Source organism: Melanerpes formicivorus, unplaced genomic scaffold (genome assembly GCF_026170545.1).
Source record: "Melanerpes formicivorus ecotype bairdi unplaced genomic scaffold, bMelFor1.0.p_v2 SCAF_8, whole genome shotgun sequence".
Taxonomy (NCBI): Eukaryota; Metazoa; Chordata; class Aves; order Piciformes; family Picidae; genus Melanerpes; species Melanerpes formicivorus.
Window position 1 is genome coordinate 2,361,873 of NW_027142360.1, and position 22,968 is coordinate 2,384,840.

The window sequence follows — 22,968 nt, forward strand, 5'->3', positions numbered from 1 at the left end:
AAACAGTTGGGAGATATAGTAGGAAACTAGTAATGTTTTTACATACACCCTGCCAAACTGGTCTAAGAGGAGATAATTTCTGAGTGTAGGTAGAAGGAAATCAGTAAATCGAGCACTGGACAACATCTCTCTCACACACCCCCCCCACACCCCCCCATTTGTCACTATGCATCTGGTAAGAAAGTTTCTTCTGTTCTTTTGCTTCTCTGCAGAAAATTTGCACATGACATTATAAAACAAATACAGCAATAGGATGCAACACCACAGGGCTCAGGCTGGGGCCTTCATTTCCTGGGGCTGTCAGAAGCAACCCTTACTACCCCATCAGTCATCTTGCAGTCTGGCTATTTACCTTCCAAACCTTTAACAAGAAAAACTAGTATCTGTGCTTAACAGTGCTAGCATGCCAATGCTCTCAGCAAAACTGAGGTTTCACTTTAAGGTCAGGAACATCCAGGGAAGATAGTGGTGACCTCTGCTGCTGCTCTCTCTTGCCGGATGCACGGTGAATTCCTCTAATGCCGACCAAAGGAGAGCAAGTGGAGCAGGAACAAGGAGGAGTGATTGATGTGTCCAAGACAGAAATGCCTCCAAGGACAGAACCTCAGGTAAACCACAAGCATTTGTATTCTGAACGAAGGGCAGTAAGTCAGTCCAGGCAGGACTTTAGGCAAATCTGTTTAGCAAACAGCAGGCAGAGCACAACATAGCTCTAACGAGGGCAAGGCTCTTCTGCCAGAAATACAGTTGGTAGCACATAAGGCTCTCAATGGCAAGGTCGTGAGTTCAAGCCTGCAGTGGGCTGCAGTGTTCTCTCTGGGCAGCATTGTCCTCCCTTTTGGCTGAGGGAGCTGGGATTGTTTAGCCTGGAGAAGAGGAGGCTCAGGGGAGACCTCATTGCTCTCTACAACTACCTGAAAGGTGGTTATAGCCAGGAAGAGGTTGGTCTCTTCTCCCAGGCAGCCAGCACCAGAACAAGAGGACACAGTCTCAGGCTGTGCCAGGGGAGGTTTAGGCTGGAGGTCAGGAAGAAGTTCTACACAGAGAGAGTGATTGCCCATTGGAATGGGCTGCCTGGGGAGGTGGTGGAGTCACCATCACTGGAGGTGTTCAGGAGGAGACTTGATGGGGTGCTTGGTGCCATGGGTTAGCTGTTTAGGTGGTGTTGGATTGGTTGAAGGGTTGGACCCAATGATCTTGAAGGTCTCTTCCAACCTGGTCTGGTCTGTTCTATATTCTATATTCTATAGTCTATAGTCTATATTCTATATTCTATATTCTATATTCTATATTCTATATTCATTTGCTTCTAACTGAGCTGGTCTGGCATAGTTAATGCTGGAGGGGAAATTTCTACCCACCACAACCAGATCCTGTTGGCAGATAGGAACCTGATAGATGAGGCTCTCCATTTCACACTGACATCTTCAGTCAAACCAAAACCCAAACAGAAAGCAAGCCTGGAATATCTGTGTTGCCTGTCTCAATGGAAACAATTGAGCAAGTAGCTGTTTATTGGTCAATATGCAGAGGGCTGAATCTAAATATAAACACAAGCAAATTTAACCACCAAATGCTGCCTTCATTCCCAGATAATAACACACTGCAGAAGAAAGAAGAGATCTAAACCACTGAATTACAGAATATACAATACAGTAATGTAACTAAGACAATATGTGAGGGTACAAGAGACACGATGGCATCCAAAAGAAGATTGTTCTTCATGACATATTTGTTTTGACTTCTCACTCAAATTCTATTGTTGCTCACTCCTACCTTCTTTTCAGCAGTAAATGTCTAATAGCCTTCAAACTAAGATGTTTTTGACAAGAGAAATACTTCTTGCAGGGTCAGTGGGCCCTCAGAAATGCCACATAGAAGTGGGACATTTGTTACCCATTTGGTATTTTTACCAGGATGTATTTACTCAGAAGAGTGAATGGAAATGGGCCACAAGGAGCCTCCAAGAAGATGAGTGTTTCTAGCTGAAAGGGCCCTAGGATGCTGTAATGATGTATTTAAGAACCAGAAACAATGGTTTGAAAAGAAATACACAGCATTATCTTTTCCCAAACATTTTCCAGCTGCTTGCCCCCAAACATATAAAATGTGGTCTATATAGTATAATATAATAATCATATAATATATTACATAAAATATATTCTATTATCACAGTCTCACAGTATCACCAAGGTTGGAAGAGACCTCAAAGATCATCCAGTCCAACCTGTCACCACAGACCTCATGACTAAACCATGGCACCAAGTGCCACATCCAATCCCCTCTTGAGCACTTCCAGGGATGGTGACTCCACCACCTCCCTGGGCAGCACAGCCCAATGGTGAATGACTCTCTCAGTGAAGAACTTCCTCCTCACCTCCAGTCTAAACTTCCCCTGGCACAGCTTGAGACTGTGTCCTCTTGTTCTGATGCTGGCTGCCTGGGAGAAGAGACCAATCCCCACCTGGCTACAACCTCCCTTCAGGTAGTTGTAGAGAGCAAGAAGGTCTCCCCTGAGCCTCCTCTTCTCCAGGCTAAGCAACCCCAGCTCCCTCAGCCTCTCCTCACAGGGCTGTGCTCAAGGCCTCTCCCCAGCCTTGTTGTCCTTCTCTGGACACCTTCAAGTCTCTCAATGTCCTTCTTAAACTGAGGGGCCCAGAACTGGACACAGGACTCAAGGTGTGGCCTAGCCAGTGCAGAGTACAGGGCACAATGACTTCCCTGCTCCTGCTGGCCATACTATTCTTGATGCAGGCCAGGATGCCATTGGCCTTCTTGGCCACCTGGGCACACTGCTGGCTCATGTTTAGGTGCCTGTCAATCAGCACCCTCAGGTTGCTCTCTATTTGGCAGCTCTCAGCCACTCTGACCCCAGCCTGTAGCTCTGCATGGGGTTGTTGTGGCCAAAGTTCAGCCCCTGGCACTTGGACTTGTTGAATGCCATCCTGTTGGATTCTGCCCATCTGTCCAGTCAGTCAAGGTCCCTCTGCAGAGCCCTTCTGCCCTCTAACTGACCAACATCTGCTCCCAGCTTGGTGTCATCTGCATTATATTTTATTTTATATATATATATATACTTATGACTTACAGGAAAGAAAACATACAAACAACTAACCAACCAACCAACAACCACCACAAAGCAACAATCAAGCCACAAGCAAGACCCAAAAACTTACACAACTTTTTGCACAGCTGGTAAACTTCCCTCTCCATCCCATCCCACCTACTCTGCAGTGTGAGTGGCTGGGACAATACTGATTTGACAGGTTTCTAAGAGATTCTGGTTGCAAGTTAAAATGAAACTAGCATGAGGGTACACACACACACATAACGTATGTCTAGACAGTTTTACCCAACCCAGGCAGGTCTGGACTACCACTTTTTGAGCCTCTGCAAGAAGCTCAACTTCAGTAGAATATGCCACATCTGACCAGGAAGCTTGGTTTAGTTTCAAACCTAGGGCTTTCATTATTGTAGCACAGAAATGGCACTTCCATGCCCAAACAGGTACCAGAATCTCATCAGAAACAGAGTACTTGTTGATCTGTCACATCATTTGCTACAGCATCAAAGCACTCAATCAACCTGTACCAGATCATCATCATCATAATTACCATAGGTAGGACCCTGCACTTTTCCCCTGGTAGCTGAATTCACAAAATCACAGAAACACTCAGGTTGGAAAAGCCCCTCAGGATCACCAAGTCCAACCCAGAACCCTACTCTACAAGGTCCACCCCTAAACCATCTCCCCAAGCACCACAGCCAAATGACCTAGCTCAGGGTGAAGATCTAAGATCTGCAAACTTCATTTCCCCCAAATTCACTGTGTCCTATAAACATTCAGTGATGAAATAATAAACCAGTCAGCTCAAGAAGTAATCCACAGGCCCAGCATACATCCATATACATCTGAGACAACACACAGGAGCAAACACTTGTCAGTAAATTACTACAGTCAATCAGAGCTAGAAAGAGAAAATGAAGTTATTTTAACTAATAACTTACTTAAAGTGATGCATCCCTGTTGAAGTATCTCCTATTAATCAGCAGAGAGTCTTAAGCAACAGGAGCCAAACATTGGTTCCCACAATAAAAATCACCAAAGATTAAGGAAAAGAAGTCCTATTTATGTAGCTAAGATCATTCAGTTGTAGATCCCAGGACATTTTTAAAACCCTCAAAATCATTGCAGGCTCCAAAGCAAACCAGAGCTACTCTCTGGACACAGAAAGCAAGTGTCAAGAATTGCAGTCAATTATAGAACTGTAAAGACCACATTGGGAATACCTATTTGATCCATAAAGCCTCTGCTTCTTGCTGGACAGGAGTCCTGCAGTCCTCCAAAACTGTCGTTTGTGCTCCCCTCCTGGATTTGAAATGAATAACCCTAGCTCCAGCCTAACAGATTTCCCATACTAATCTTTTCTGTGAAACAGTGGAGCAGTGTAAACATTAACTGGCACAGAGCCCACAGCCAACCTGCAAAGCCCTGGGATTAAACTGTGTGCCTGCAAGGTGGTGTGCAGACAGCTTCAACTTCAGATGGCCAGGAGCAGGGGAAGAAACATGGAAACAAACAAACAGAGTCCAAGGGTATGAGATTGAACACATCCAAGTGCTGGGTGCTGCACATCGGCCACACCAACCCCAGGCAGTGCTACAGGCTGGGGTCAGAGTGGCTGGATAGCCACAGAGTGGCTGGCCAGGCAGAGAGGGACCTGGGGGTGCTGGTCGATAGTAGGCTGAACATGAGCCTGCAGTGTGCCCAATGGCATCCTGGCCTGCATCAGGAACAGTGTGGCCAGCAGGAGCAGGGAGGTCATTCTGCCCCTGTACACTCCACTGGTTAGGCCACACCTCGAGTCCTGTGTCCAGTTCTGGGCCCCTCAGTTTAGGAAGGAGGTTGAGGTGCTGGAAAGTGTCCAGAGAAGGCCAAGAAAGCTGGGGAGGGGTTTGAAACACAGCCCTGTGAGGAGAGGCTGAGGGAGCTGGGGTTGCTTAGCCTGGAGGAGACTCAGGGTAGACCTTACTGCTCTCTACAACTACCTTAAGGGAGGCTGTAGACAGGCGGAGGTTGGTCTCTTCTCCCAGGCAGCCAGCACCAGAACAAGAGGACACAGTCTCAAGCTGCACCAGGGGAGGTTTAGGCCGGAGGTTAGGAGGAAATTCTACACAGAGAGAGTGATAACCCATTGGAATCACAGAATGGGCTGCCTGGGGAGGTGGTGGAGTCACCATCACTGGAGGTGTTCAGGAGTAGACTTGATGGGGTGCTTGGTGCCATGGGTTAGTTGATTGGTGGTGTTGGATGATAGGTTGGACTTGATGATCTTGAAGGTCTCTTCCAACCTGGTCTGGTCTATTCTATTCTATTCTATTCTGTTCCGTTCCGTTCTGTTCCGTTCCATCCCATCCCATCCCAACAAAAGTAAGATCAAAATATCACTTTTCTTATCTTAAGCATTCTGAAAGCTGGCCTGCATTGTGTAGAATTTTGGCCAGTTTCTTCTCTTGCCTCTTGGATGCAGAGCAATCCTTACCAAATGATGCCTCGAACGTGACCAAGTGCTGGCGGCACTGCCTGGCACAGCGCGTCCCTTCCTTTGCTGCCAAGAGCATTTATTTTAGACTGTGTGATACAGGCAGTCACACAGATAGTCAGGTGTACTGAAATTAAGCTGGTTTCAACAAGCAGTCAGAACACTGGAAGAAACACAACCCTGGGCAGGACTTCTACTGCTGGCTTTTGTATTTTGCCTGACGTTGACATTGTCTCAAACCCAGCCGCTCAGAATGGTGACATGGAAAATCAACTCTGCCAACTAGAAAAGCAGAGCAAACACTGCTGCTGTAGTTATAGCTATATTTAGTTCCATAAAGCTGGGAAGGGACTTTTCAGGGTGCCAGGGAGGGATAGGACTGGGGGGAATGGAGCCTTCCAGGATCTGAAAGGGGCTACAAGAAAGCTGGGGAGGGACTTTTGAGGGTGTCAGGGAGAGACAGGACTGGGGGGAATGGAGCAAAACTAGAAATGGGGAGATTCAGATTGGATGTTAGGAAGAAGTTGTTCCCCATCAGGGTGGTGAGAGCCTGGCACAGGCTGCCCAGGGAGGTGGTGGAAGCCTCATCCCTGGAGGTGTTTGCAGCCAGGCTGGATGTGGCTGTGAGCAACCTGCTGTAGTGTGAGGTGTCCCTGGCCATGGCAGGGGGGGTTGGAACTGACTGATCCTTGAGGTCCCTTCCAACCTCGACAATTCTGTGACTGTATAACACAGGCCCATGTGCTACTACTTAAATATTTGAGACCCTGCATATCTAAACTTCTGATATCTTAGTGAAAAATGGCTTAGTCCCACCAAAAAACTCCCCATTATTGTAATAAAACCCCAAATGCATCACTTTCCATGCAGGAATCAAACTGGAGACTCTTTCTTCTTGTCAGGCCACTTATGACAGTTTGTAATTACTCTTCATGCCAACTGTCTCAACCAACAATGAAAAAGGAATGGATCAGATTTCAAAAGGTAGATATCAGCACATGCATGGTGACCCCCAAGGGAAGTCCAAAATGAGATTAAATATATCTATAACAAGTACACATACACAGCAAAGACTTTTCAAACCTGGATGGCATAAATAGGTCTCAGGGCACTTCATATACCAATGTCTAAATCCAGTCCAGGTGAGCCTGGAGAGGTCTGCATTTAGTTTCTTTGTGAATTTCAACTCTTAGTCAGCCTGTCAAAGACTCTCAAACACAGAAGTTTCATTTAGGCTATATACAATGTTTTCTCTCTCTTGTTTCCACCCCACAGTGTGTGTGAACAGCAGGATTGCCTCTTGATATACTCTGCAACTCCAAATCAGTCTATAAAGTCACAATGTCTACCAGATTATCAGATTGGGCTACTCTGTACCCCATGAGTTTTCTCTGCTTTGACTGCATCCAGAGGGAACACTTCTGCCTCCCAGTTCCTATAAAACATCTTTGCAACTCGCTGTTAATGCATCAAGGACAACACAGAGATCATGCTGCAGCTCTGCTTTCAAGTGCAGATAGCAACTGTGCATTCAGATCTGCTCATCCTCACCTAACTGCACCACATAACACTCTGTAAGCTGCAGGTATCATACAGATTCCTCACATCTTCCACTCATTCCTCTGTTTGCCTGACACCTGCTAATTCTCCTGTAAAGATAATCATGCAACATGAACACAGAGCCCAAAGTAATAACTCTCTCTTCCATCAGGGTGAAAGTCAGGCTCAACACTATGTTGTCAAGAGTTGCCCCTAACAGCTGAGAAGTAACCTGCCTTCCAGCTTGCTACACTAACAGTGCTTTGGAGCAGGAACAGCAAAGAGGGTTTGAATTTGCTGCATTTGTCTATTTTTATGCAGAAAACCAAGGCTACAAATATTCACACAGAATCACAGAGACATTCAGGTTGGAAAAGAGCCTCAGGATCACCCAGATCCCTACTCTGCAAGGCTCACCCCTAAACCAGGTCCTCAAGCACCACATCCAAATGACCCTTAACCACATCTAGGCTTAGGGACTCCACCACCTACCCTGGGCAGCACATTCCAAGGCCTGACCATTCTTGATGGGAACAAATTCTTCCTACTGTCCAGTCTAACCCTGTCCTGCTGCAGCTGGAGACTGTTCCCTCTTGTTCTGTCACTAGGTAGCTGTAGAGAGCCGGGAGGTCTCCCCTCAGCCTCCTCTGTTTCACACTAACCATCCCCAGCTCCTTCAGTCACTCTCCATCAGATTTCTTCTCCAGGCCCTTCCCAGCTTCCTTGCCCTGCTCTGCCCTGGCTCCATCCCCTCCACATCTCTCTTGGATTGAGGTGCCCAGAACTGGACACAACCCTCGAGGTGTGGCCTCCCCAGGGACAATCCCCTCCCTGCTCCTGCTGGACACAGCATTGCTGATCCCAGCCAGGATGCCTTTGGCTTTCTTGGCCATCTGGGCAAACTGCTGGCTTATATTCAGACACTTGTCAGTTACAACCCCCAAGTCCCTTTCTACCAGACAGCATTCCAGCTACTCTAGCCCAAGCCTGTAGTGTTGCTTGGGGTTGTTGTGCCCCAAGTGCAGGGCCTGGCACTTGGCCTTCTTGAAGCTCATCCTGTTAACATAGGCCATGGATCCAATCTATCCAAGTGCATCTGTAGAGTCTCCCTCCCCTTGTGCAGGCCAACACTGACACCTAACTTGGTGTCATCTGAAAACTTACTGATGATACACTCTGTGCCTTCATGATACCCCAGCCCTCAGTAGATCTGCTTTATGACAAGAGTTGTCAACAAGGGCTGGGGAATGTTTAGAACACATACACAGAGTCTCTTGAGTCTCTAGGCCCATCCCATACACACAACCATGAAGTCCATTTGCCAGTGAAACGAGGAGACTGCTGTTAAGGACATTCTAATACATTCTTTAGAAGAGTGGCATTTTGGGAAGCACTGAGTGACTCTTTCAGCACGTCAAAAAGCAAAATGTATTCCTTCAACTGCAGCTGTAAACCAGCTAGTGCATCAGGAAGAGTGTGGCCAGCAGGAGCAGGGAGGTCATTCTGCCCCTGTACACTGCACTGGTTAGGCCACACCTTGAGTCCTGTGTCCAGTTCTGGGCCCTCCGTTTAGGAAAGATGTTGAGATGCTGGAAGGTGTCCAGAGAAGGGCAACAAGGCTGGGGAGGGGTCTGGAGCACAGCCCTGTGAGGAGAGGCTGAGGGGTTTAGGGGTTGCTTAGCCTGCAGAAGAGGAGGCTCAGGGGAGACCTTCTTGCTCTCTGCAACTCCCTGAAGGGAGGTTGTAGCCAGGAGGGGGTTGGTCTCTTCTCCCAGGCAAGCAGCACCAGAACAAGAGGACACAGTCTCAAGCTGTGCCAGTGAAGGTTTAGGCTGGAGGTGAGGAAGAAGTTCTTCCCAGCAAGAGAGATTGGCCATTGGGATGTGCTGCCCAGGGAGGTGGTGGAGTCACCATCCCTGGAGGTGTTTAGGAAGAGCCTGGATGAGGCACTTGGTGCCATGGTTTAGTTGATTAGATGGTGTTGGGTGATAGGTTGGACTTGATGATTTCAAAGGTCTTTTCCAACCTGGTTAATTCTACTCTAAGTTTCTATTCCATTCTAAGTTTCTATTCCATTCTAAGTTTCTATTCCATTCCAGTTCTATTCCATTCCAATTCTATTCCAGGTCTATTCCATTCCAGGTCTATTCCATTCCATTCCAATTCTATTCCATTCCATTCCAATTCTATTCCATGCCAATTCTATTCCAGGTCTATTCCATTCCAGGTCTATTCCAGTTCTATTCCATTCCAGTTCTATTCCATTCCAGTTCTATTCTAGTTCTATTCTATTCCAGTTCTATTCTATTCTAGCTCTATTCTATTCTAGTTCTATTCTAAGTTTCAGTCCCTGAAAGGTGCAGCCTAATCGTTTGCACTGCCTCAGCCAAGAACAGACTCTGAAGCCCAGCTGCCTCCTTCAATAGTCAACCCAAAATGTCACATACTTACATCTGGCATTTCTGTACAGTAGAAAAGGGTCCTGCAGCTGGAAATCCAGGTCTTTAGTAATAGGTTCTGTCCGATTTTCCATGCTCAGTCTGTTCATAATGGTGAAACCATGCCTTGGAGAGGCTGACCTGAAAGTTTGCAAGTAGGAATCACATCAAAGCAAGCAAAGAAAACCAGAAAGTGCTAGAACTTAGCTGTTGTGTAGTTCTCTAAAATACTACTACTACTACTACTAATACTGGCTTGATGGCTGCACCCAAAGAGTGGCTGTCAATGGCTCCATGGCCCAGGGGAGGCCAGGGACAAGCGGAGTCCCTCAGGGATCAGTCCTGGGACCTGTCTTGTTCAACATCTTTGTCAGTGACATGGACAGTGGCATTGAGTGCACCCTCAGCAGGTTTGCTGATGACACCAAGCTGTGTGGTGCAGCAGACAGGCTGGAGGGAAGGGATCCATCCAGAGGGACCTTGACAGGCTGGAGAGGTGGGCACAAGCCAACCTCATGAGCTTCAACAAGACCAAGGGCAGGGTCCTGCATCTGGGTCGAGGCAATCCCAGGCACAAATCCAGGCTGGGCAGGGACTGGCTGGAAAGTAGCCCTGAGGAGAGAGACTTGGGGGTGCTGGGGAAGGAGAAGCTCAACAGTAGCTCTCAATGTGCACTTGCAGCCCGCAAAGCCAATCAGATCCTGGGCTGCATCAGGAGAAGTGTGGCCAGCAGGTCAAGGGAGGTGATTCTCCCCCTCTACTCAGCCCTGGTGAGACCCCACTTGGAGTACTGTGTCCAGTTCTGGAGCCCCTATTACAAGAGGGATGTGGAGGTGCTGGAAGGTGTCCAGAGAAGGGCCAGGAGGATGAGCAGAGGGCTGGAGCACCTCTCCTGTGAGGACAGACTGAAGGAGTTGGGGCTGTTCAGTCTGCAGAAGAGAAGGCTCCCAGGTGACCTCATTGTGGCCTTCCAGGATCTGAAGGGGGCTACAGGAAGGCTGGGGAAGGACTGCTCAGGATCTCAGGTAGTGATAGGACTAGGGGGAATGGAATGAAGCTGGAGGTGGGGAGATTCAGGCTGGAGGTGAGGAGGAAGTTCTTCCCCATGAGAGTGGTGAAGCCCTGGAATGGGTTGTCCAGGGAGGTGGTCGAGGCCCCGTCCCTGGGGGTGTTTAAGCCCAGGCTGGCTGAGGCTCTGGGCAGCCTGATCTAGTGTGGGGTGTCCCTGCCCATGGCAGGGGGGTTGGAACTAGATGATCCTTGTGGTCCCTTCCAACCCTGAATGAAACTATGAAACTATATTTAATTATTGTTATATTATTATTATTATCATTATTATTATTGTCATCATCATCATCATTATCATTATCGTTATTATTATATTGCTATTATTATTTTATCTCTAAGAGATACCACAAAAGTCTAAGTTTGTTGCCAAGGAAATAACTTCTGCAGTGTTTTGTGCAATCCTTTCAATGATGTCAGATCTCTGCCTTATGTATGAGAACTAGCAGAAGGCCCTTCAGGCTCACAAGAGCTGCAGAGAGCATGCCACAGCTGTGACAGTACCATTTCACTGCCAATTATTTGGTGACAGCATTAGCATAATGCCAGACACTAAAAGGCCTACAACTTCTGAGCATCCAAAATGTTCCACACCACCGCTTTGCCCCAGACCATCAGCATCACGTTATCCAACCACCATCACCATCTATCCCAGAGCTCCTTGCTGGTAGTAGAAAACAGCAATCAAAACAATTCAGTCATGGGCCAGAGCAACTATAATTTTTAACACTCAGCTTAACAATTGCAGAGATTAACAATCATCCTAGATAGGATTTCTCACACCACCTAAAGCACAAGAGCACACTGCTGACCATGAGCCAGCAACGTGATCTGGCAGCCAAGGCCACTGGCATCCTGGGGTGGATTAGAAGGGCTGTGGTTAGTAGGTCAAGAGAAGTTCTCCTCCCCCTCTACTCTGCCCTGCTGAGGCCACAGATGGAATATTGTGTCCAGTTCTGGGCCCCTCAGTTCAAGAAGGACCTCAGAGAACTGCTTGAAAGAGTCCAGCACAGAGCCACAAAGATGATGGAGTGGAACATGAGGAGAGCCTGAGGGAGCTGAGGGCTCTGTAGCTTGGAGAGGAGGAGCTTGAGTGTGACCTCATTCATGCTGATAAAGCTGTGCAGGGTGAGTGCCCAGAGGCTGGAGCCAGGCTCTGCTGGGGGATGCCCAATGCCAGCACAAGAGGCAGTGGTGGAAGCTGAGGCAGAGGAAGTTCCATGGAAACAGGAGGAAGAATTTTTTCCCTGTGAGGGTGACAGAGCCCTGGCACAGGCTGCCCAGGGGGGTTGTGGAGTCTCCCTCTCTGGAGATATTCAAGACCTGCCTGGATGTGTTCCTGTGTGACCTGCTCTAGGTGCTCCTGTTCTTGCAGGGGGGTTGGACTGGGTGAGCTTTTGGGGTCCTTCCAGTCCCTCACATTCTGTGATAGGAACAAAAGTAAGGATGGTGAGACACTGGAACAGATTGCCCAGAGCAGCTGTGGATGCCCAGCAATTAAGAGTGTTCAAAGTCAGGCTGAACAGGGCTTTAAGCAACCTGAAGTAGTGAAAGATGCCCTGGCTCACAGCAGTGGGGCTTTCAATGTCCCTTCCAACCCAAAGTGTTCTATGATTTTACACATCTAAAGCTCATTCATGGGAGTTACATTTCAAGGAACTTAGATAATTTTTCTTCATGTGAGCTCTTAAACCTATCACAACCCTGAAAGGAGATAGAACTTTCCATCCAAGTATGACAACAAAGGAAGAGCAAAGGCTAAACATTTGGGCAGAGTACCATCTTTGGTAGTTACTCATGGGCATATTTCTCTATGAAATCCAAAGCATGGGAACCTGCATGCAGGAGTAGAGACTGTGGAAAATCAAATAAAAGTGGAACCCTTAAGAAGAATCCTTGTTAGCAGAAGTCAGTACTTGACTTAACCAAAAACCCATTCCCTTTCCAGTGGTGTTACCCAGGTGGGAGTCTCATTGTTAGACTGTTCATCTGCAAAGATGGTTCCATCACTTCATATTGCCCCAACAGTATTGAGCAGCAGGAAAGACAACACCAGCAGCCTCCAACCTAAGCAATGTTTTGGCCATGATACTTTACAACTTTATTTAAAGCCACAGGAAATGAAAGCTCAAACTGCTGGGCAGGGCCCTGGGTGATGTCAGTCCCAGCCTGTTCCACACTGTCACCTATAGGGCAGGCAGGGCAGCAGTCTCTGCTGTAAATGGAAACTTCCTCAGCAAACAAAAACCAACAGTGACGAACCACAAGTGCCAGAAGTGCCAGGTCATGTGCTGGCACTTCTGGAGTTTTACAACCAACATGCCAGAGAAATACTACTTCTGTTTTGCAGCACACAGCCACCTTCACCTTCTGCTAGCACAGCTAAGAGCCAGGTTTGTTTCCTCTTGTGGTGGTAAAGACAACAGCATCTTGTCTTCACTCACCTGAAAGCAGCTTAGGAAAATTACTGGCAATGATTTCCACTGCTGGTGCTTACAAGAGCTTAAAAGATTAACACCAGCATCCCCACTTCACACAAAGTTTGCAGCCTCTTGGGCCTCCCTGTCACTTCACACATACATTTCTCACTTTCTCAAAACCATCTCTTGCTTTCTCAGTTCGCCTACCAGATCCTCACCAACAGAAATGTTGAAGGGAGAAAGTTTCTGCTTCGGTGGCCCATCCCAGCAGCTACTGCCACATCTGCTTACTACTGCCCCTCTACTCTGCACTGGTTAGGCCACACCTGGAGTACTGTATCCAGTTCTGGGCCCCTCAGTTTAGGAAGGACATCGAGACACTTGAAGGTGTCCAGAGAAGGGCAACAAGGCTGGGGAGAGGCCTTGAGCACAGCCCTGTGAGGAGAGGCTGAGGGAGCTGGGGTTGTTTAGCCTGGAGAAGAGAAGGCGCAGGGGTGACCTCATTGCCCTCTACAACTACCTGAAGGGAGGTTGTAGCCAGGAAAGGGTTGGTCTCTTCTCCCAGGCAAGCAGCACCAGAACAAGAGGACACAGTCTCAAGCTGTGCCAAGGGAAGTTTAGGCTGGAGGTGAGGAGAAAGTTCTTCACAGAGAGAGTCATTCGTCATTGGAATGTGCTGCCCAGGGAGGTGGTGGAGTCCCCATCCCTGGAGGTGTTCAAGAGGGGATTGGATGTGGCACTTGGTGCCATGGTCTAGTCATGAGGTCTGTGGTGACAGGTTGGACTCGATGATCTTTGAGGTCTCTTCCAACCTTGGTGATTCTGTGATTACTTTCTGATTTTAATAATAGCCACAGGGAAATCTGGGAGCACTCATTTGCTAGCCAAAAGCACCACCAGATCTAAAGTCACAACCAGAGCTCCTGCTGAAAGAAAGCACTGCAACCACCCAAAACATGGGATGAAATAGGCATGAAAAATGAATGATCAGACACAAGAAGCAAGAAAGTTTCCTAGGCAGAGAACATGATGATCCTGAAGGTCTCTCCCACCCTTGTTTATTCTATGTATTCTATGTATCATAAGTTTTACCATTCCCTTACTTTCAGGAATATAATTCTCTATTTCACTTTGTTTTGTCTTTTTGTTCAGGCACCTTTTAAACTGCAGATGCTGCATACTGTTTAAAACAACCTAACCTGCTGTAGTGTGAGGTGTCCCTGCCCATGGCAGGGGGGTTGGAACTGGATGAGCCTTGAGGTCCTTCCAACCCTAATGATTCTATGATTCCATAACAGATTTCTAGACTTTACCCATATTGACACTTAGATTACATTTGGAAGTCTCAACCAACACTTAAATTCCATTTGGAAGCCTCAGCCAAATACAAGGTGATGTCTCCCATCCCAGTGTTTCCTTCCTCACATTTGCCTGCACCAGTTTCAATTTCCTTCCATCCATAGACAAAGATGAGCATTTTACTCTGTCCAGCCACACTCCATCCCAGATAGCTTTCCTAGCCTCCATCCACAGGTTTCACGTTCAGACATTCAAAGGTTAGGTCCTCACCTTGTGTAAACAAACAGCGTTCCCTCCACATCAGTCTTCTCCTGAAGCAAAGGAAAGTTAAGACAGTTGAGATCAGGACAGCCATCTGCTAAGCCCTAATTTATCTCTGCTTTCACCAATGCCATCAGTCACACCTCTCTCACCTAAGCCACAGAAAGATGAACGAAACCAAACTTCAAAGGCTGGTGGTGAGAAATCGCAGCTAGCACAGGGTGACCGTGCAGCTCACCCAGTTTTTGTGACGTGGTATGGAAAGACCAAAGGCTCCACACCCCAGGACGATAAACACTGCGCTGGGTTAACTCTGCTACACCCAAGGGCAGGGCAGACTCGGGGCGAGGCCGTTCCACACGCTGCTGGCCCTTAGGGGCGGCACTCAGGGCGAGTAATGGGGAACCGGAATAGAGGTAGCTTGAGCAGCTCCTTCACACTGCCGCTAAGCCTCACCCCTACGGCAAACCAAGCACCACTCCTGGAGGGCCAGAATGCTAAATCGCCCCCAAATTCCCAATTTTTAACATCTTCAGAGTGTTTGTTACTCCAACGGTGTTTTGCATGCATTTTGCTTCCGTCGCGGCTATCTGAGCGGCAGAGGAGCTCTCCGTGCTCATGCCCCGGTTTAAACCCCAGTGCCCCACATGCCGGCCAGCCTTTCAGACACCGCCTGGGCACCACGGGGCTGCTCGCGGGCACCACGGGGCTGCTGGCAGTCCCCAGACAGGCCGAGCCAGGAACAAGCCCTCGCGCACCCCGGCCAGCAGCCGCCGCCAGCCCCTCCGCACACGCCTCACACCCACCCTCGCACCTCGGCCACGCCGCCCCGCCCCTCGCCCCCCTGCCCAGCCCGGGGCAGGGGCGGGGCGCTCTCGCCGCCCGCCCCCCGCCCGCTGCCCCGCCTCCGCCGCACGGGTGGGGCCTTCCCTCGCCCCTCCCGGCGGAGGGGGCGGGGCGGCCTCACGTACCCACTCGTTGGCGCGGTGCCCGAAGGTGTAGAGCGCCACCTGGCTGGCCACGTCCACGATGCTGCTGATGTAGGGGTCGTGCTGCTGCAGCGCCGCCAGGCTGATGTCCAGCCCCTTGCCCAGCAGGGCGGCCCCGGCCACCGCCGCCGCCATTTTGTCTCTGACAACAACACAGGGTTCCTAGTAGGCTCAACCAATCCAGCGCCGAGACGAAGGCTGGCGGCTCCCACCCCCGCCCGCCCTCAGTCGGGGCGAGAGCAGGCGGGAAAGAGGGAGCCCAGACGCCACAATCGAGCGCCGAGCGCCGCCGGCTCAGGATTGTTGCCGTTAGCGACGGGGCAAGCTGCGGGGCGGCCCGGGCCGCGGCGCAGAGCGAGCCTGCCGCCTCCGCAGCGCCTCCTGCGGCAGCGCCCCGCCTGCGCTGGCTGCTTTTCCCGCGCTGGTTGTCAGGGTTCTCCTTGCCACTGAGAAGGCCACCGACTAGCTTCCTTTCCACACTGGCAGCTGCCGGCCTGAGTACCGGCACACCGTGGGCGGGAATGCGGGCAGGACGCGGGCACTCGCAGTGCCGAGCGGGGCGTCCTGTGCACCCGCCCTGCGCCCATTACCCTAAGCAGAAGGCGTGGTGTGTACCTCGGCAGAGCAGGGAGCCGGGCTCCAAGGCGGAGCTGAAGCCACATAGGCTCAGCCTTAGCTCCAGAGGGGCGCTTTGGCGCGCGCCGGTGTGCCTGCAGGGGGATGTGGGTGAGGCGCGGTGCAAAGGCAGCAGGGGGAAGCGCTGGGATCTGCCCGGGCGCCCGCGTCCCACGGGCTCAGACCCGCGGCAGCGCAAGGCGCGCACGGCACCCAACCAGCGCGAGAAGCTGCTGCACAGCATGGGCTGGGCTGGGCTGCAAGGGACCTCCAGAGCTCGTCCAGTCCAACCCCCTCTGCGCTCAGCAGGGACATCCTCAGATACAGCAGGTTGCCCAGAGCCCTGTCCAGCCCCACCTTGGATGTCTCCAGGGATGAGGACCCAGCCACCCTCCTGGGCAAGCTATGAGGGTAGTGTTCCACTGCCTTCATAGCAAAGAACGTGTTCCTAACATCCAGTCTAAATCTGCTCTTCCCTGGTTTGAAGTCGAATCAATGAACACACACAGTCTATATTTGCTAGCATGCACTTAGAGAATTCTGTGTAGAATTTAAGGGTAAAATAGCAGAAGTGCAAACTAAGCCATCACACAACCCTTGTGTGCGTGCATATAAATATATATATATATGTGTGTGTGTGTGTGTGACAAGCAGCTGAAACATAAGCACACTACGGTATGGAGATACACAAACAGCAGAGGAACAGATGGACAAGACCACGAATTTACTTAACCACATTTTCCTGTCAGACACATATTTATTATTGATCTATTGATACCAACAGTTTATGGCAAATACAAGAGCTTCGTGTGGCAGTCAGATAAACTCAGTATGCACTTGCGTTATTTACAAGGTTTACTTAACTGTTCAGCCTGAATGCCCTGCAAGAGGACATTTTTTACTTCAGCACCTCAGGCAGATGGAGGAATTTGGGGAGGAGGAGTTACCACCTTCTGTGTGGGGCAGTATAGAATCCTAGAATGGGTTGGAAGGGACCACCAAAGGTCATCTGGTCCAACATCCCTGTAGTGAGCAGGAGCATTCCAGATGCATTTGATGCCTCCAATAATAATACTCACAAAAAAAGCTTTCATTGGTTGCTTGGGGTTTGGTTTGGTTTGGTTTGGTTTGGCTGAGGTGGTTTGGTTTTGGTGGTGATGGAGGTGAGGGGGTATTGCAAAACCTACTCAGGAGGAATGTATTATAGGACCTATATTTCAAAGGGACTGAAAACTCATCACTGCTCTCAAGTAGGAGAAAGTAATATAAAGAATTTAAAAGATGGATTGCAGCCCTGTTGCAACTGAAGAAAGGAATGTTTGAAGCATCAATAAGGTGTCTTGCAGCTTTTACAACCAATCTTGTTCTTGTTGTTGCCAAGTTTGTCAGGCCAGGTGGTAGCAAGTACTTGAAGGCTTGCAACTTCATTATGTTAGAGAGAGAGTCTGACCAGGTTCAGTATCTCCTGTACCCTTTTCTTAGAATCATACAATAGCCTGGGTTGGAAGGGACCTCCAAAGCTCATCCAGTCCAACCCCCTCTGCACTCAGCAGGGACATCCTCCACTAGATCAGGTTGCCCAGAGCCCTGTCCAGCCTCACCTTCAATATCTCCAGGGATGGAGCCCCAACCACCCCCCTGGGCAACCTGTTCCAGTGTTCCACCACCCTCCTGGTGCAGATCTTGTTCCTAACATCCAATCTCAATCTGCTCTGCTCCAGTCTGAAGCCATTGTCCCTGGTCCTGTCCCTGCAGGCCTTTACAACAGTCTCTCTCCATCCTTCCTGTAGCCCTCTTCAGGTACTGGAAGGCTGCTATTAAGTCTCCCCTGAGTCTTTGTTTCTCCAGGCTGAACACCCCCAGGTCCCTTAGCCTGTCCTTTTAGCAGAGGTGCTCCAACCCCCTGATCATTTTTGTGGCACTCCTCTAGACCTGCTTCATCAGGTCCATGTTCTTCCTGTATCACAGTATCACCAAGGTTGGAAGAGACCTCAAAGATCATCGAGTCCAACCTGTCACCACAGACCTCATGACTAGACCATGGCACCAAGTGCCACATCCAATCCCCTCTTGAACACCTCCAGGGATGGGGACTCCACCACCTCCCCGGGCAGCACATTCCAATGACCAATGACTCTCTCTGTGAAGAACTTTCTCCTCACCTCCAGCCTAAACTTCCCCTGGTGCAGCTTGAGACTGTGTCCTCTTGTTCTGGTGCTGCTTGCCTGGGAGAAGAGACCAACCCCTTCCTGGCTACAACCTCCCTTCAGGTAGTTGTAGAGGTCACCCCTGAGCCTCCTCCTCTCCAGGCTAAGCAACCCCAGCTCCCTCAGCCTCTCCTCACAGGGCTGTACTCAAGGTCTCTGCCCTGCTTTGTTGCCCTTCTCTGGACACCTTCAAGTGCCTCAATGTCCTTCTTAAACTGAGGGGGCCAGAACTGGACACAGGACTCAAGGTGTGGCCTAACCAATGCAGAGTACAGGGCACAATGACCTCCCTGCTCCTGCTGGCCACACTGTTCCTACTGCTATTCCTGATGGTGAGGGGGGTGCAGCGGAATGGCTTCTCTGGTCTCTGAGCAGGGGAGTTTTCATGTTGTTTGTCAATTGTAAGTATCTGTATAACATTGTAAATCCTGGATATTTTGTACATTGCATTCCATCCTAGAGTGTAGTTTTTGCTTGTAAACACAGCTTCATTTGCTTCTAACAGCCTTCTTAAACTGAGGGGCCCAGAACTGGACTCAGGACTCAAAGTGTGGTCTAACCAATGCAGAGTCCAGGGGCACAATCCCCATGAGGGTGATGAGAGCCTGGCACAGGCTGCCCAGGGAGGTGGTGGAAGCCTCACCCCTGGAGGTGTTTGCAGCCAGGCTGGATGTGGCTGTGAGCAACCTGCTGTAGTGTGAGGTGTCCCTGGCCATGGCAGGGGGGTTGGCTGATCCTTGAGGTCCCTTCCAACCCTGACAATTCTATGACTCTGTGATTCTATGAATTCCCACTGCACCTCAGAACTTAAGGCTCTTTTAGCAAAGATCTAGCAGCTTTAAGAGGTTAATTCTTGAAACTGCAGTCCTTTGCTCACCATCAGGAATCCACTAGTCCCTAATAACCATCAGATTGAGTTATACAGATTCTGCTGTAATTTGTTTAGGAAACAAAGTAATTTTCCAGCTTTCAAAATGTCATAATTTCTCAGGCATGTAATCAGAATGTCACTTTTTTTTTGTCTTCCACCCACCTGGATACTATTCTGTTAAAAAAAAAACAACAACCCCAAACCCACACCTGTGCTTTTGACACACTGTGAAAGGGATTTTGGGGAGGTAATACCTGGACTGATTTGAGGCAAAAATCCACACAGTGTGATGCTCTTAAGGCCTCCAATAAGAATAAGCATTAGGGTAGTTAGGCCAAAGCTTGTCACCAAGATTGTTCAAACAGATATTAAGACTTTGCTTCACATTCCAGAAGCTGTGACACTTGTAAAGACTGAGCTGTGCCTCCTACAGCAAATAGTCAACACAGAAGGTATGATTTCATGTTAATACGGTGGAGAAGGCTCCAAGAAGACCTCCATGTGGCCATCCAGTATCTGCAGGGGGCTACAAGAAAGCTGGGGAGGGACTTTTGAGGGTGTCAGGGAGTGATAGGACTGGGGAGAATGGAGCAAATGTAGAAGTGGGGAGAATCAGACTGGATGTTAGGAAGAAATTCTTCCCTGTGAGGATGGTGAGGCGCTGGGACAGGTTGCCCAGGGAGGTGGCGGAAGCTTTAAGGCCAGGCTGGATGTGGCGGTGAGCAATCTGCTGTAGTGTGAGGTGTCCCTGCCCATGGCAGGGGGTTGGAACTGGATGATCCTTGAGGTGGATGATCCCTGGAATGGGCTGCCCCGGGAAGGGGTGGAGTCCCCATCCCTGGAGGTGTTCAAGAGGGGATTGGATGTGGCACTTGGTGCCATGGTCTAGTCATGAGGTCTGTGGTGACAGGTTGGACTCGATGATCTTTGAGGTCTCTTCCAACCTTGGTGATCCTGTGATACTGTCCCTTCCATCCCTGACAATTCTATGATTCTGTGAATTGTCTTTTCCTTGACTGGTGGCAGCACTGCCACAGCAAGGTGCTGAGGCAGCGTTAATAAGCTTCTTTTGCTCCATTCAGGTCCACCTAAATATCTTTGCACTGTGCTTTTCAGCATGCCAGCTTCCTGAGGAGCTGTGGGTTGCTCTTGCAGAGCCAGGATTCCCTCCCAAGGCTTGGCTACCCATGCTCCAGATATTTCTAGGGATGTGCTAGAGGAAAACTAAAGGAAGCTTCCCTCCCATTGTTAATTGAACTACAGGGTGTTTTAAACTTTCAACTTCCTAGCTAGCTATCCTGCTTCTGGAGTGCAGAATTCTTTTTGATTTAGCTCTAATCACTTTTCACAGTGTATAACCTGGGCTGAGAAAAATTTTAATACTAGAAAAAAACACCTGTTTGAGGAGGAGGAAAGGAGAAGCTGCACCAATATCATTGCAGTGAATTACAGTGTCCTACAGAAAAAAAGCCCAAAGCACCCCCTCTCCTGTGCACATTTAAGCAGTAAAACTTCTGACTTTTCTCAGAATTATTATTATTTATGAGGTTTTCAACATTTTAAGTGACTGCATGCTCAGGTCCTGCCAACATGGATTTAGGAGGGGCAGGTCCTGCCTCTCCAACCTGATCTCCTTCTATGCCCAGGTGACTGCCTGGTGGATGTGGGGCAGGCTGTGGATGTGGTCTGCCTGGACTTCAGCAAGGCCTTTGACACCATCCCCCACAGCAAACTGCTGGCTAAGCTGTCAGCTCATGACTTGGACAGCAGCACTCTGTGCTGGGTTAGGAACTGGCTGGAGGCTGAGCCCAGAGAGTGGTGGTGAATGGTGCCACAGCCAGCTGGCAGCCAGGCACCAGTGGCATCCCCCAGGGATCAGTGCTGGGCCCCATCCTCTTTAACATCTTCATTGATGATCTGGATGAGGGGATCGAGTCAGTCATCAGCAAGTTTGCAGACGACACTAAGTTAGGAGCAGATGTTGGTCAGTTAGAGGGCAGAAGGACTCTGCAGAGGGACCTCGACTGACTGGACAGATGGGCAGAGTCCAACAGGATGGCATTCAACAAGTCCAAGTGCCAGGTGCTGCACTTTGGCCACAACAACCCCATGCAGAGCTACAGGCTGGGGTCAGAGTGGCTGAGAGCTGCCAAACAGAGAGGGACCTGGGGGTGCTGATCGACAGTCACCTGAATATGAGCCAGCAGTGTGCCCAGGTGGCCAAGAGGGCCAATGGCATCCTGGCCTGCATTAGGAACAGTGTGGCCAGCAGGAGCAGGGAGGTCATTGTCCCCCTGGACTCTACATTGGTTAGGCCACACCTTGAGTCCTGTGTCCAGCTCTGGGCCCCTCAGTTTAAGAAGGACATTGAGACACTTGAAGGTGTCCAGAGAAGGGCAACAAGGCTGGGGAGAGGCCTTGAGCACAGCCCTGTGAGGAGAGGCTGAGGGAGCTGGGGTTGCTTAGCCTGGAGAAGAGGAGGCTCAGGGGTGACCTCATTGCCTTCTACAACTACCTGAAAGGTGGTTGTAGCCAGGTGGGGGTTGGTCTCTTCTCCCAGGCAACCAGCACCAGAACAAGAGGACACAGTCTCAAGCTGTGCCAGGGGAGGTTTAGACTCGAGGTGAGGAGATAGTTCTTCACAGAGAGAGTCATTGGTCATTGGAATGTGCTGCCCAGAGAGGTGGTGGAGTCCCCATCCCTGGAGGTGTTCAAGAGGGGATTGGATGTGGCACTTGGTGCCATGGTCTAGTCATGGGGTCTGTGTTGATAGGTTGGACTCGATGATCCTCGAGGTCCTTGCCAACCTAAGTTATACTGTGAGACTGTAAAATGTTGTTGGTAGCCATTACCTTATTGCTGTCCTGATAACATGTCATAAACTGTTTTGATCCATCAGCTTCACTCTTTACACAGCTGATTGGATAGATAAACCATCAAAACACTGATGAGGATAGGGCATTCCTGCTATTTATCATAGGTTAATAAGAAATAACAGTAATTATAGCTTACCTAAGATAATGCCTTCCAACCACATCATCTTCCTGGTAATCACCATTTAATTTGGCAGAATCAAGCACCTGTAGCTCTAAAGGAGCTATTTTCCAACTAGTTACGGGGCAGATGGGCTCACTTAATTAATTCCTAATAGGAAAAGTTCCATTAGATAATTACATGAAGTCAAGACCTCATTTTTACACCTCACCTGGCACGGGAGCTCGTGCCATGCTAAGGAGATGGAGTCATCACAGTGATGTGCTGCTGTTGTTGCGGCTCTGAAGGAGCTGGTAGCAAGGCCAGAGGAGTAGCTGGGCTGAGTCTGGTCAGGCAGCTGGGATGGGGTGACAAGGGAGGTGTATTTCTGGTGCTAAAATATCTGTTCTGTGAAATTGAGTTCTGTATGTTCAAGTCAGCTCTTCTCATCCCCTTCCCCATTCATCAATGAAGTAATGAGAAGCTCTGAATGGCTGTTACACCTGGCACAGAACTGTCAGGGTTGGAAGGGACCTCAAGGCTCAGCCAGTTCCAACCCCCCTGCCATGGCCAGGGACACCTCACACTACAGCAGGTTGCTCACAGCCACATCCAGCCTGGCTGCAAACACCTCCAGGGATGAGGCTTCCACCACCTCCCTGGGCAGCCTGTGCCAGGCTCTCACCACCCTCATGGGGAAGAACTTCTTCCTAACCTCTAATCTCAATCTCCCCTCCTTTAGCTCGGA

General features: G+C 49.5%; 2 protein-coding genes across 2 annotated transcripts in view; one reads left to right on the forward strand and one right to left on the reverse strand.

Annotated features, from left to right (window-relative positions):
- The window catches only part of DCP1B (decapping mRNA 1B), a 56,832-nt gene extending 41,000 nt beyond the window's left edge, over positions 1-15,832 (reverse strand). Inside the window, exons 1-3 of the mRNA XM_068141831.1 lie at positions 15,537-15,832; positions 14,575-14,615; positions 9,534-9,661 (exon numbers count right to left, since the gene is read on the reverse strand). Coding sequence (XP_067997932.1) covers positions 9,534-9,661; positions 14,575-14,615; positions 15,537-15,689 — 322 coding nt within the window. The 5' untranslated portion in view covers positions 15,690-15,832. The remainder of the gene's footprint in view (positions 1-9,533; positions 9,662-14,574; positions 14,616-15,536) is intronic.
- CACNA1C (calcium voltage-gated channel subunit alpha1 C) overlaps positions 1-22,968 on the forward strand; it is a 755,167-nt gene that overhangs the window by 4,625 nt on the left and 727,574 nt on the right.